Source organism: Pseudorasbora parva, chromosome 1 (assembly GCF_024679245.1).
Source record: "Pseudorasbora parva isolate DD20220531a chromosome 1, ASM2467924v1, whole genome shotgun sequence".
Lineage (NCBI taxonomy): Eukaryota > Metazoa > Chordata > Actinopteri > Cypriniformes > Gobionidae > Pseudorasbora > Pseudorasbora parva.
In genome coordinates, this window is record NC_090172.1 from 35,057,416 (window position 1) to 35,072,798 (window position 15,383).

Sequence of the window (15,383 nt, forward strand, 5' to 3'; positions counted from 1 at the left end):
AGTTCGTTTTTTTCCCGATTATTATCAAAATTCGACTGTGTTGCCGTGGTAACGTTGGTATGGAGCGATTGCTCGTTGCTCGATTTAATAGTCTGTCTTGAAACCATGGCTTGTCAGGTTACCATAGTAGCATTAAACTGCGCATTCGCTGTAGCCGTATAGCGGTATGGCGGTCAACGCTGTCAACACAAACTTGTGATTGTTGGATTGAAAAGAAGAACTGAGGAGTGGATCTCTAAAGTGATGTACCCTGCGAAGGTAAAGCAACACTTATCCCGCATGGAGCAGCTGTGGTGTAGCGACTGTTTTTTTTCTCGTGAAGATTTTAAAGCTGAACAGCACGATTAGCCACTCATCGATAGCCAAATAAAACTGCTTAATGTTAACCACCCAAGTTCTGTAAATCTGTTTACTTCATAATTTAAACACTTGGCACACAAAGAATCAACTTGTAAGTAAGCAGTGTGTTGTTATTAGGTAATCAAGCCATTCTGCACAATTTTAACGCATTTAATGTCCATTTTCCTCGTCCTCATAAGAAAATAACAAAAGAAGATACTTGGAGGTCTGATGACTTAAAAGTGCACATTAAGGTAATCTGCAGTTTGTTTGTGTGTAAGAAAAAGAGAAGGTTTAAAAGCACAACCCGTAAAAATGTAATTTTGTTGCCAGGCTCAAAATGAGGAGAGCAGAAGAAGAACCAACCTAGAAGAGGAACACAGGAAACAAAGGGATGGAGAATCTCTGGATCGGCGACACAGAGACCCTAATCGAGATGCAAGGAAAGAGAGAGAAAAACAGAGACGTGGAGAAAGCACAAGAGAGGAGAGTAAACACAGAGACCCAGACAGGGACAGAAAGGATATCAAGAGGGAAGATGTCAGGGAGGATAGATATAAAGAGAGAAGGAGAGATCGAGATAAGACATTAGATTTGAACAGACGCAGAGATGGAGGTGAAGAAGAAAAAAGACGTGATCAAGGTGAGAAGGAAAACAGTGAAAGACGGAGGGATAGAGATAAAGATAAGGACATTGATATGTACACACGGGACAGGGAAAGAGAAAAAGATAGAAGGAGGGCTGAGAGAGATAGAGAGCGAAAAAGTGAAACAGATAGAAGGAAAGAGGAGAGAACGGAAGGAGAAAAAGAGAAGGAGCGAGACAAAGAACGAGAGAGAAGAGAAAGACACAGAACAAGAGAAACTGAACGGAATCGAGATGATAATGAGGAAAAACAGAGAGAAGGGGTAAGGAGAGAGAAACGCAGTGATAAAGAAAATTCTGGAAACAAGGAAAGAGGTTATTTTATTTTTTGGTTCATGTCAATTTGAATTTGGAAATACATTTTGAATTTAGAAAATTACAAATTTAATATGATATTATTAATATGATCTATTTTATTTCAGAACACAGAAGAGAGAGAGAAGACAGAGATAAGAGAAAAAGGGATAAAGAAAGCCATGTAAGCCATGTATAAGACTGTTGCTATTTATTTATATACAGTGAGGAAAATAAGTATTTGAACACCCTGTTATTTTGCAAGTTCTCCAACTTGGAAATCATGGAGGGGTCTGAAATTGTCATCGCAGATGCATGTCCAGTGTGAGAGACATAATCTAAAATAAAAAAAATCCAGAAATCACAATGTATGATTTTTTAACTATTTATTTGTATGGTACAGCTGCAAATAAGTATTTAAACACCTGAGAAAATCAATGTTAATATTTGGTACAGTAGCCTTTGTTTGCAATTACAGAGGTCAAACGTTTCCTGTAGTTTTTCACCAGGTTTGCACACACTGCAGGAGGGATTTTGGCCTTCTCCTCCACACAGATCTTCTCTAGATCAGTCAGGTTTCTGGCCTGTCGCTGAGAAACACGGAGTTTGAGCTCCCTCCAAAGATTCTCTATTGGGTTTAGGTCTGGAGACTAGCTAGGCCACACCAGAACCTTGATATGCTTCTTACAGAGCCACTCCTTGGTTATCCTGGCTGTGTGCTTTGGGTCATTGTCATGTTGGAAGACCCAGCCTCGACCCATCTTCAATGCTCTAACTGAGGGAAGGAGGTTGTTCCCCAAAATCTTGTAATACATGGCCCTGGTCATCCTCTCCTTAATACAGTGCAGTCACCCTGTCCCATGTGAAGAAAAAAACAAAACAAAGCATGATGGTACCCCCCCATGCTTCACAGTAGGGATGGCGTTCTTGGGATTGTACTCATCTTTCTTCTTCCTTCAAACACATTTAGTGGAATTATGACCAAAAAGTTCTATTTTGGTCTCATCTGACCACATGACTTTCTCCCATGTCTCCTTTGGCTCATCCAAATGGTCATGGCAAACTTACAACGGGTCTGGACATGTGCCGTGCATGATTTCAAACCATAACGTCTTGGCGTATTACCAACAGTAACCTTGTAAACGGTGGTCCCAGCTCTTTTCAGGTCATTGACCAGCTCCTCCCGTGTAGTTCTGGGCTGATTTCTCACCTTTCTTAGGATCATTGAGACCCCACGAGGTGAGATCTTGCATGGAGTCCCAGTCCGAGGGAGACTGACAGTCATGTTTATCTTCTTCCATTTTCTAATCATTGCTGGACCTATTTTCACCAAGCTGCTTGGCATTTTCCCCATAGCCCTTTCCAGCCTTGTGGAGGTGTACAGTTTTGTCTCTAGTGTCTTTGGACAGCTCTTAGGTCTTGGCCATGGTTGTAGTTGGATTCTTACTGATATTATGGGGTGGACAGGTGTCTTTATGCAGCTAATGACCTCAAACAGGTGCATCTAATTTAGGATAATAAATGGAGTGGAGGTAGACATTTTAAAGGCAGATTAACAGGTCTTTGAGGGTCAGAATTCTAGCTGATAGACAGGTGTTCAAATACTTATTTGCAGCTGTATCATACAAATAAATATTTAATTGTGATTTCTGGATTTATATATATTAATTATATATTGAATTTTCAGCAGCAGTTACTCTAGTATTCAGGGTCACATGATCTTTCAGAAATCAATCTAATATTCTGATTTTGTACTTAAGAAAAAAACATATAGCTGAATATTTTGCAGCCATTATTTAAAATATATTTTAAAACTGAAAGGTTTATTTTTTATAAATATATATAATTTGACCATATTACTGTTTTTACCATATTTATTCAGCCTTTTAAAAAACTTTTGATCTGTAGTGTATCTGTACTAATATTATGGAAGAATATTTAAAAAATATTGGCTAGTCAACTGACTTGATTTAGCCACACTGAAAATATTTAAAAAGTCTTGCTAAAGTTGTTGTTGCCTACAGGTGACAAACAAAAGTCACTCTCAAGAAGTTGAACAGCATCACCAAGATGGGCATAGGGAAAGGACCAGGGAGAGGGAAGAGAGAGACCGAAGGCGTGAAAGAAGGCACAGGGAAGCTTCAGACTCCAAGAGTGAAATGAGTGAAAGAGAGCGGAAACAAAAAGATTCATCAGGACATGACATGAATGAAAGGATAATTAGAGACAAAGAGGTAAAAATGTGTCACTTAAATTGAATTAACTTAAATGCATATGTTTCATGACATTAATTTGCATTTTAGGTTTGTAAGGTTATAAATCTCCATCCCATATGTTTTGTATCTGCGTGTGGGTGTGTAGGAACTTACCAAGAGACCTCAAGTAACATGGAGGTCTACTCAAGTTGAAATAAGTGATCCAAAAATCCCTGTGAGATTTCTTTTAAAAACTCAGTTACTGCATGAAATGAAAATTCGATTTGAAAATTCTTATTTTGAATTATTCATCTGTGGATCAGTTTTTTTCTGATCTGCCACTTCTTCTATTGCATTCTTACACATTTTTCAAAGACAAAACTCCGGCAGGAAAATACTATATTGTTTATAACATGGATTTAATGTTAATTAATCTTTGTTAATGTTAGTTAATAAAAAATCCAGCTGTTCATGGTTTGTTCGTGTTAGTTTACAGTGCATTAACTAATGTTAACAATGTTTTAATAAAGTATTAGTAAATGTTAAAATTAACATTAACAAAGAATAATAAACACATTATAAGTTAACTAATGAAACCTTATTGTGAAAGTGTTACCAAAAAACAACATTAACAAGAGCTAACAAGCTGACTTTTGAGATACATCAGGATTAAGTAATTTCTACATTACAAAAGTCTAAATCAGTCTAAATATAAAAGAGACTCAGAACTCAGTGTTTCTTTCAAACTAATAGCACATTTTTCACAAAAAATTTCATGTCTTTAATGTTTTCACTGTCTAGCCCCATTGTAAATGTTGAGTAAAAGCCTAAACCCACAGCTAATATGATGGGTTTCTTTGTTTTTCAAGGTGGAGAATGAAGATACAGAAAAGGACAAACAATCAAGCAAAGATTATCATAATGATGATTATGATGAGGATTTTGAGGTGTGAAGAAGTCCAGTGCTCCCATTACATACATGACATAAGTTAGATAGTACACAGTACTATGAATGGTGAACACATTTTTTGAGAACAAAGTCATTTTGACATGACATGTCATCATTTTCAGACATCAAAATGTTTTCTGGAAAGAAAAACAAAGATTTTGGTGAATATATGATGAATACAAGTTAACTTGAATATAAATTCTTGGTTTATATTGACCTGATGTGAATCTTAATGCTTATTCCATATTTTATTATACTGTTCTTTTGGCTGTAAAGTGATGAGCTGTTCCTGCTTTTTTAGGATTATGAGGAAGACTTTGAGGATGTAGGTGAAGAGGAGGAGAATGATGAAGAGGAGGAAGAGAAAGAGGAAGATGACAATAAAGTGAGAGAAAAGAAGAGGGAGCTGAGCCCCAGGAGAAGAGAAGAGATTGAAGCCATCCAGAGAGCCATTGATGAGGAAAATGAGAGGATCTACTCTGCAAGATCAAAGCCCACAACCATAGAGTCAGCTATCCCCCAGAGAGGTAGTTAAACAATAGTTTAAGTTGATTCACACATTCTTCTGCTGAGCTTGGAAGGGAAGATCTAAATCAGTGTTTTATTGTGTTTTCACAGAAAGACACTCCAACAGAAGTCAAACACATGGCAAAATTATTGATTTTGTATCAGCAAAGCAGCGAGAGGTCAGCCAGAAAGTGGCCAAGAAACAGAAGTAAGTTCTCTATCCTCATGATAAACGAATGAGTATCTAATGAGATCATCTAATATAAGTACACATACACAACATTTAAAATAATTGCATTTGTTGACTTATTAATAAATTAATTTTTGAATTGAAGAAAGCGCAGTGAGGAACTTCTGCGTCTGATTGATTTAGACTTCTCCATCACCTTCTCTCTGCTGGACCTGCCTCCTGTCAATGAGTATGACATGTACATCAAGACCTTTGGAACAGCCAATACAAAACAGGTTAGAAATATTGGTTGTTGGTATTTCCACACTATGAATTTGGCCATGTTGTGAACAATATAGGGAGCATGAAATGAAAGAATTAGCTGAGGACAGATCTTACCCTGTCATATTTGTTTTATGAAGTCACTTTTACACATCGGCTCTGCCAACTAGATTTGTTTTTCTTTCTGCCTACTCAACATTGATTTTATGCAATTCCACAAGATTTTTGTGTCTTCAGGCTTATGTGCAGTGCAATGAAGACAACACGGATCGAGATATACAAACAGAAGAAGTTGACATGACAGACAAATGGACACAACACCCACCAGAAGCAAAGGCAGCGTGCGGGGGTATTGTGTTCGAAATTACTCTGTCATTATTAACAAACTAATTTTTTTTTTAGCGTTTAATGTGTTATTTCCTTCTCTGAACTGTAACAGGTTCTAAGACATCTCAAGACACTTCAGTTGAATCCGCTTCAAGAATAAATACTGATTCTCAACGTCTGACTACTTTTTTACGTTCTGCTGCACAGGTAAAGAATATTTTTTATAGTTTTTTTTAATTTTAATTTTTATTAAAAATGATCTGCGTATATCTAAAATAATTTTCCACAAAAGTACAAAAAGCACTGAAAAAGATCAGTTTGCTCATGTCTTGTGTTATTCAATCACAGAAATAGATGAGCAATATGTGCGTATGAACTTAAGTGGACCATGACAGTCATATATCATAATCCATATGATAAAGTGAAGTACTAGTTTATTTATTTTAGTATTTTTTTGCATGTCAGGTGATGGCTGTTCTGATAGAGGAGAATATGGCAGAGAGTAATTCAGTCAGACGACTTCGCTCTCAAACAGACGCTCTGTCCTTCAGTGATGGCTGCATTCAACTCAATACCAAACTCCCCTTTTTGCATGGTATCATTATATAAATGATAAACATTTACTGATCAATGGCAGCTATTATGAGGCATACATTCAAATACATGATTTTGATGTTGAATAAATGTTAGCTCTAGTTCTGGAATTTTTGTAAATGTAAATCTACTTTAATTTGAATTACTGTAATGTTAATAACATAGTTTAAATTTCAGTTATTTGGTTAATAATTGGGTCAATATTCAGTTTCAAACATCACATTCAGTGATCAACATCAATACATATGAACTGTAAACTGTGTTTGTTATGGTGGTGAATATGCTCAGACCTTTTATGCTCAATCACGTATACATGCGCGTCTTTTTATATTTTATTTGCAGGTCGGCAGGTGAGTTTGCTGCAGTTCTCTCAAGTCCAGAGACAGACACTTCTGTCTGTTCATCCTCCTTCTTCCAAAACCAGTGGTGTTCGGCTTGACAGTGAGACTATCATCTGTGTATGGAACATCTGGGAGCCATCCAGACCCCAAAAAATTCTTCTTTATGAATCTGAGGTATAGAGAAGAACATATTGGTATGATTCAAATTCATGATTAACGTTTCAATCAAAATCTTTTTCTCTCATTTCTCCTACCCTCTCAGGTGAGGTGTTGTTGTTTCAGTCCTGGTAAAGTTACATTAGTGTGTGCTGGTACAGCAGTGGGTTCAGTGGTGGTATGGGATCTCAGAGAACATTCTGGCACTCACTGCAACTTGGTGGTTGGCAAGGAGGTGTGGACACTGCGCTATCCGACCTTCTCTACGGGTCAGTCAATGCTCACTGTTTCAGCTGCTGTGCTGTCAAAATAAAGAATAGATAAAATATACCAGTGTTTGCAAAAACTGTTTATTCTATATCAAACTTCATTTGTATTTAAAAAATATTAATATTAGGAGTTAGGTCACAGTTAAAGTTAACTAAACCGATCTGTTTTTTGTGTATGCTCGCAGATGCTGTACTTTCAGGGGTGGGCCATCTCTCTCCTGTGGTGTCTGTTGAACCTGTACTGGCAACTGCTGATACAAGTTCAAAGAGCACATTAACTGCAGACATAGAAGGTAATGTAAGCCATGTGTTTGACATAATTTCTTTAGTAAACTACAGTACAGTTCAAAAGTTTAGGTTCATTAAGATTTTTTTGTTGAAAGAATCTTATTGTTTAATTCGGTAAGGAACCATTAATTGATCAAAAGGTCAGTAAAAACATTTACAGTGAGGAAAATAAGTATTTGAACAGCCTGCTATTTTGCAAGTTCTCCCAGTTGGAAATCATGGAGGGGTCTTAAATTGTCATCATAGGTGCATGTCCACTGTGAGAGACCTAATCTAAAAAATAATAATCCAGAAATCACAATATATGATTTTTTAAAAACGATTTATTTGTATGATACAGATGCAAATAAGTATTTGAACACCTGTCTATCAGCTAGAAGTCTGACCCTCAAAGACTTGTTAGTCTGCCTTTAAAATGTCTACCTCACACTCCATTTATTATCCTAAATTAGATGCACCTGTTTGAGGTCGTTAGCTGCATAAAGACACCTGTCCACCCCATAATATCAGTAAGAATCCAACTACTAACATGGCCAAGATCAAAGAACTGTCCAAAGACAAAACTGTACACCTGTACACACCGACTGCACTGTATTAAGGAGAGGATGACCGGGGCCATGTATTGCGAGATTTTGGGGAACAACCTCCTTCCCTCAGTTAGAGCATTCAAGATGGGTCAAGGCTGGGTCTTCCAACATGACAATGACCAGAAGCACACAGCCAGGATAACCAAGGAGTGGCTCTGTAAGAAGCATATCAAGGTTCTGGTGTGGCCTAGCCCAGTGGTTCCCAGACCTGTCCTGGAGGACCCCCAGCACTGCACATTTTGTATGTCTCCCTAATCAGACACACCCACTTCAGGTCTTGCTATCTCTACTAATGAGCTGATGAGTTGGATCAGGTGTGTCTGATGAGGGAAACATGCAAAATGTGCAGTGCTGGGGGTCCTCCAGGACAGGTTTGGGAACCACTGGCCTAGCCAGTCTCCAGACCTAAACCCAATAGAGAATCTTTGGAAGGAGCTCAAACTCCGTGTTTCTCAGCGACAGGCCAGAAACCTGACTGATCTAGAGAAGATCTGTGTGGAGGAGAAGGCCAAAATCCCTCCTGCAGTGTGTGCAAACCTGGTGAAAAACTACAGGAAACGTTTGACCTCTGTAATTGCAAACAAAGGCTACTGTACCAAATATTAACATTGATTTTCTCAGGTGTTTAAATACTTATTTGCAGCTGTATCATACAAATAACTATTTAAAAAATCATACATTGTGATTTCTGGATGTTTTTTTTTTTAGATTGTGTCTCTCACAGTGGACATGCACCTACAATGACAATTTCAGACCCCTCCATGATTTCTAAGTGAGAGAACTTGCAAAATAGCAGGCTGTTCAAATACTTATATATATATATATATATATAATAGCAACAGACTTCTTTCAAAAGCATTAAAAAACCGGTACTCACCGTGCACATTTAAACATCAATGTATATTTTGAAAATGTTGAAAAACAAATTAATTTTTTCTTTGTGCAATATCTAGAATCCCTGGGACTGTCATTCCAGTTAGGATCCCTGGATGAAAATGGGGTGTTAACTCTCTGGGTATGTCTGATTTTAACCAGTAACTTTATTTCACAGAAACTCACTTTCATTTGATGCTGTGACATTGTAACTAGAGCTTGATTGGATAATGTTTGTTGTATGTTTTGTCTCTGACAGGTTGTGGTCGAGCTGCCCAAAGGAAATTATTCTGGATCTCAAACAGACCTTGGTAAGCCTATTTTCTGTAAAGCTGCTTTGAACAAAGATGAAATATGATTTCAGCAAAAAATATCTATTAGATATTTAGAAATATCTCTCATTTTAATAATGTTTGCCTTGGTAGGTCTTAGGCCTGGTGGTAAAGTTAAATTACTCCACAGCTCTTCTCTACAGACCACTAAGAGATTACCTCAAGACATTATAATGGGATTTGGATCTCCTGTAAGCCTTCAGTTAAAGTTCCTCCCTTCTGACTCAAACCATTACTTCATTGGTACTAACATGGTAGGTGTTGCATGAAGCTGTTGAAAATAGAGAGTAGTTGATTTGGTGCTGTTTCCCATCACATGGACTTCTATTGTTTTTAAAATGTTTCTTAATTTTCTTTTATTATCGAAGGGTCTGGTTAGACATGGTACAAGGCATAGCTTGAAAGTTCTTCCAAAGTTCTACAGATCGCAATTTGACAGCTGTAGACCAGTGGAGGTCACAACACTTGACTTCAGTCCTTTTGGAGAACCCCTTTTCTTGGTAAAAGCAGCTTGAATTGCGTTGTATGTGTATTTCTGTATTCATTGTCATCTGTTATTATTGATGAAATGAGATGTTCTTTTACTCCTAGTTTTTCACAGGGTCTAGCTGAAATTTAGAACATGCATTTCTTATTATTATATTAACCTCTTTGATTAATTTCCTTAGGTTGGCTGCAGTGATGGAACAGTTCGATTACACTCTGTCCTGAGAGAAGATCCATTGATGGAGTGGTCTGAATGTTCCAGTGGCTCTCCTATTCTGTCAGTGCAGTGGTCTCAGACACGGCCAGCTGTGTTCTGTGTTTTGGATGCTGCCTCTGATCTTCTCATCTGGGACCTGACAGAGAAGGATTATGTGCCAGTCATCGCTGAGAATATACACAATGACCGGTAAGAAGACAGCACATCAAACATTAGCCCCTGGGTTCACAGACAAGGCCTAGTCCCAGACTACAATGCATGTTTAGGCTGTTTTAACTGAATGCATTTGCACTGGCATATCTAAAAATATGCTATTGTTAATTCTCAAGATGCACATCAGTAATGTTTTTTTTTTTCTAAGGCATGTTTATAAAAGCTACTTAAATGTCCTTATTAAACTAAGGCCAAATGCTAGCTTATTTGTGAAACCAGGCTTAGATCTATTTAATATGATAGAAATAAGTTTAGTTAGTATTATACAGTTAGCTAATATGTCAGATAGTTCTTCTATGTGTAATTACACTCCTGAACAAAATCTTAAGACCAGGGGATTCATTGCAAGTTTTACACATTTCGCACTTGTTGATCATAACCGGGTTGTAAGTGCTGCTTCAAAATGCCAAAAGAAGAAACAGGAGCAAGAGACCAAAAAATAGAGAGTAGGCAATTTATTGAAAACTGCATTTAAACTGAAACAGGCCATCAGATTCATCAGCTGATCAAAAGTTTAAGACCATAGCCATAAAAAGGTCAAATCTGCACAAAAATATGGCTTTCATGTCATTGTCCTTCAAGCAGTCATACTGTCAAGATCTCCTGATGGCAAAGGCAAAAAGGCTTTCTTTCTTTGAACATGGCAGGATTGTTGAGCTGCACAAGCAAGGCCTTTCGCAACGCGCCATCGCTGCTGAGGTTGGACGCAGTAAGACAGTCATTTTACATTTCTTAAAAAATCCTGAGAATTATGGGACAAAAAAGTCAAGTGGTAGACCCAAAAAGATTTCACCTGCACTGAGCCGCAGGATCCGACAGGTTGTTGTTGTTGTTGACCCGTGAAGACACCGGTCGATCCTCAACACAAATTAAGGCCCTTACTGATGCTGACTGCAGCCCAATAACCATAAGACGTCATCTGCTAGAGAAGGGCTTCAAGAACAAAAAACGTCTTCAAAGGGCACGTCTCCTCCCACAACACAAACTTGCCCGTTTAGAATTTGCAAGGGAGCACCAAACATGGGACATTGAAGAGTGGAAGAAAGTTTTATTCTCTGACGAGAAAAATTTTAACCTGGACGGTCCTGATGGCTTCCAACATTACTGGCATGACAAGGAGATCCCACCTGAGATGTTTTCTACGCGGCACAGTGGAGGAGGCTCCATCATGATCTGGGGTGCTTTTTCCTTCAATGGGAAAATGGAGCTTCAGGTTGTGCAGGGGCGTCAAACGGCAAGTGGCTATGTGGATCTGTTGCAGCGGGCATCCCTCTGGACCGAGGGCCCCTGTCTGTGCGGTAATGACTGGGTCTTTCAACAGGACAACGCTGCAATTCACAAAGCCCGCCTGACGAAGGACTTCTTCCAGGAGAATAAAGTTGCTCTTTTGGACCATCCTGCGTGTTCGCCTGATCTAAATCCCATTGAAAACATTTGGGGATGGATGGCAAGGGAAGTTTACAAAAATGGACATCAATTCCAGACTGTGGATGCCCTTCATGAAGCCATCTTCACCACATGGAGCAACGTTCCCACCAGCCTCCTGTCGCATCAAGCATGCCGAAACGAGTTTTTGAAGTGATCAACAAGAACGGTGGGGCTACTCACTACTGAGCCCTTTCTTGACACTTAGTACTGTTGTGCGTTTATTTTTGGGCTATGGTCTTAAACTTTTGATCAGCTGATGAATGGCCTGTTTCAGTTTAAATGCAGTTTTCAATAAACTGCCTACTCTCTATTTTTTGTCTCTTGCTCCTGTTTCTTCTTTTGGCATTTTGAAGCAGCACTTACAACCCGGTTATGATCCACAAGTGCGACATGTGTAAAACTTGCAATGAATCCCCTGGTCTTAAGATTTTGTTCAGGAGTGTATAGAGGTAGAGCATGTACCTCTGGCACTTCATTGTTTTTAAAAAAATCTTCTGTTTTCTAACAATTTTTCACAGGGTAACAGCCATGGCAGTGTTTGGTGATCCTGCCAAACAGAACACATTTTCTGGTGTTGCGCTCGCTAAACAGTCTGGAAAAGTGGAGATTCAGTATTTCAAGAAGTCACTTACAGTGCCTAGCACCTCTGACAAACAAAAACTTTATTCTATTTTGCATGAGGCTTTTTTGAAATGAGACCCAGGATCAAAATAATATCAAGTTAAATTAATTATATCCAAATTACAAAGAAAACACGAAGAGAGTTTAGAGAAAGTTATACACGGTATGGACGAACATAGTGAATTATACTTCCTTGTTACATCAGTAAGGTACCTAAAGCTACATTTATTGTGGCTATAACAGCATGAACTGTAGAGGATGAGAAATGGTTGTTCACCATCATATATAACAAATTAACTTTCTTGTCTTAAAATGCATTACATCTGAAACTTTGCTGACGTTGGCTGGAACATAATGGTTTTGTTGCTGTGAGCAGCATTTTGTAAAGTTAGATCAAATGCTAAAGGAAGCACATAAAACTGAGCTCCTCAGGGATATAAATATGTGATGTCCTTTTTTGTATTGTTTTACAATATGTACAAATTAATATTAACACTGATTAGCATTTAAACAGGAGTATATTTCTTATTTATGGTCTTCATCATTTAGCCTATTTACTATCAAGGTTACTATCATACTGTAATTATTAATGTATTTTTTTTATTAAAATATGATTATATTTAGCCTGGAGTTTCTCTTGTTATTTGCTTATGTTGTTATTTATGATATGGGGGGGGGGGGGGGGGGGTTCCACTATATTAGCAACTGTACACCCTCCTATGGATCCTATGGATCTTTGTCATCTTTTGGAAGGGTTATAGTACTTGTGTCTCAATCAGTGTTTGGTGTAACTAACTAGTTACTTAGTAATAATTAGTTACTGTAATTTAATTACTTTCCCCTAGAAAACGTAAAGTAAGGTATTACTTTTATTTTTTTCTGTAAATGAATTACAGATACTTCTGATGTGATTGAACTAAATACACTCTAATAACTAGACTAGAACAATTAATACAATAGTGGAATTAACATAAAAATTTAGACTAACTTTAAAATTCATGTTTTTATGTAACTTATCCTTCTCACATTCGTAATACTTTGGTCAGTTAATAAGAATAATGTATGTAGTTTTATATTATTTGAATGAATTAAAAAAGCTGTTTACATGTGTAAGCTTGAATCAGTCAAGTTTAATATAGGATAAGAAAGTAATTAGTACTGTTTGGCGATAGTATTTACAGTAATCTAATTACACTATTGAAAATGTAATTAAACCCATTACATACTCCGAACATACTCTTGTGGGTGTCCGAGAACTATTGTGTGATTGGTCAGAATTTCAGAAGTTCGGCACCTGCTTTTCTAGTGGAATATGCACCAAGCTTTAGCCTATCATTCTCACAGAGCGATATTAACGAACACTTATCATCTGTCTTTGATCATCTGCGTTTTGATACGTCAGTTCTGTTAAGTATTGCAGTTACACCATGTTTTTTTGTTTGTTTGTTTGTTTTTACATAATGAAGTCACTGCAGTAAAACTTACTGACAATAGCAGTTAGCCATATTTAAAAAATAATGAGCACTATATTAAAATTTATAATAGGCTTTATTAGTTGCTGTCCGTAACATTTTTTGTTGTTGTGTTCAAGCAAGGTTTACAAAAATATTTTAGTATATACTACAATGAAAGTGGTCAACATTAATCCATTTTCCATCCAAACCGTGTTTTTCTTACCCCTAATCATCATGTTACACTTGACCAAACATCGGCAGGGTTGCCAACTCTCACGCATCTGGCGTGATACTCACGCTTTCAGGCTCTGTCTCACGCTCTCACTCCGCCCAACTCAATCTCACGCCAAATTGCCAAACCTGCTTTTGATATTAAACAAAGCTATAAGCTTTAATTTTTTAAAATTTGTTTTAATGAAATTCAAACAATAAATAGCGTTTTGGCGCTAATGTGGCATAATGTTAAAGCCAGAGGCGCCGTTGAAAGGCGGAGTTGCCTGCTCTCGTCTCCCTGCGGTGCGCGCTGGTCACGTGGCCCCTGAGCGCTCAATACTTCTAGCGCCGTGCCAATGAATTTAAATGGCTTAAGCGGATACACAACAGTTTCACTATATAGATGTTTGCTGCAAGTTTTGGTAAACAGTACAGCATAGTGTTAGTGTTTATTGATTATTAAGTCAGCCATATTTACAGGATCGTTTTATTATGGAGAGTGATAGAGATTCAACATTGTTAACATTAATGTTATTCTTGTATTTAGCCCTCAGGTATTCCTTACTAATAGGTCACACTCATACTCATTAAATTATATTTATTGAATATTTTGAGGAGATCTTTTGGTACTAAATACTATTTGTGCAACAATTATTGTCAATAAATGACCACTTAAAATATTTTTCTTCTAATATTTGTATTTCTTCTAAAATTTATATTACAATTAGTGAAGTAATTAATATTAAAATAGAGAATTCCAATTCAAAGAGGCAAATTAGAGTCATTTTGTGGCTAAAAAATATTAATGTTTATTTGTAATGCCATTAGGTGCCTTATGGCTCTTTAATAAATATACATGTATCTAATCTAGTTGCTCAAAAATATATTGCAGTCTTTGCATTCTAATAAATATTTAGATATGATGATCAAACACTAGATTTCTTTAAATGTGAAATTTCAAAACTTAAATAACTTGCATCCTAATCTTTTTAATGAATAATGATACTTATATAAGCAGTCACAAGTGAATATTAAGGAATGGCACATATAATTTGACCGAAAGAAATGTTTAAACTAGTGCCAAAACAAACATATTATTATGTACAGTATATATACTAGATATAAACTGATACTGAATCAACCCCCCCCCCCCCCCCCCCCCCCCCCCCCCCCCCCGTTGGCAACCCTGCATCGGTAAGGTTAAGTGTGTGACTAGGAACCGCTGCAGAGGAGCACATTCCTTGTATTGTGTGACTCGCCATAGACATAATAACGTCAGTTCCCATAACGTAAATAGGCTGTAATGTTCTTCCTCAAGGCATGCAGGCAGGTCTGTTTATTAAACACTAGAGCACAAAAATAATTTACGGACTGCAGCTTTAACAAGAACTAAGAATGTACAATACTTCTACAGATTATAAACCTTAGTTAATGTTAATTTTAACATTTACTAAAACATCATTAAATTATGTATAAGCCTAGTAAATCGTCAATGAACTAACAAACGCAATGATAACGACTATTTTGATGAATTAACATCAACAAAGTGTATTGACCATTGTTAGTTCATGTTAGTTAATACCATAAGCTAATGCTAACAATA

General features: G+C 37.2%; 1 protein-coding gene across 2 annotated transcripts; it reads left to right on the plus strand.

Annotated features, from left to right (window-relative positions):
- Positions 1 to 58: 58 nt before the first annotated feature.
- On the plus strand, positions 59 to 12,699 carry dync2i1 (dynein 2 intermediate chain 1). Of its 2 annotated transcripts, XM_067450271.1 has the most exons (21): positions 59 to 258; positions 540 to 593; positions 673 to 1,300; positions 1,408 to 1,463; positions 3,304 to 3,513; positions 4,344 to 4,421; positions 4,725 to 4,950; positions 5,042 to 5,138; positions 5,266 to 5,395; positions 5,619 to 5,730; positions 5,821 to 5,915; positions 6,174 to 6,303; positions 6,645 to 6,817; positions 6,906 to 7,068; positions 7,254 to 7,361; positions 8,897 to 8,958; positions 9,076 to 9,127; positions 9,242 to 9,402; positions 9,517 to 9,648; positions 9,817 to 10,040; positions 12,011 to 12,699. In XM_067450271.1, the coding sequence occupies exons 1-21, from the start codon at positions 244 to 246 to the stop codon at positions 12,186 to 12,188; spliced, it is 3,084 nt and encodes a 1,027-aa protein (XP_067306372.1). In that variant the 5' UTR covers positions 59 to 243; the 3' UTR covers positions 12,189 to 12,699. The 2 variants fall into 2 exon arrangements, with proteins under 2 accessions (XP_067306372.1, XP_067306379.1); XM_067450278.1 differs by lacking the exon at positions 540 to 593.
- Positions 12,700 to 15,383: the final 2,684 nt, after the last annotated feature.

Coding starts and splice junctions, on each gene's coding strand:
- dync2i1 (XM_067450271.1), top strand. Junction 5,731..5,820: donor AGCAAAGGCAGCGTGCGGGG/GTATTGTGTTCG, acceptor GAACTGTAACAG/GTTCTAAGACATCTCAAGAC. Junction 7,069..7,253: donor CTATCCGACCTTCTCTACGG/GTCAGTCAATGC, acceptor GTATGCTCGCAG/ATGCTGTACTTTCAGGGGTG.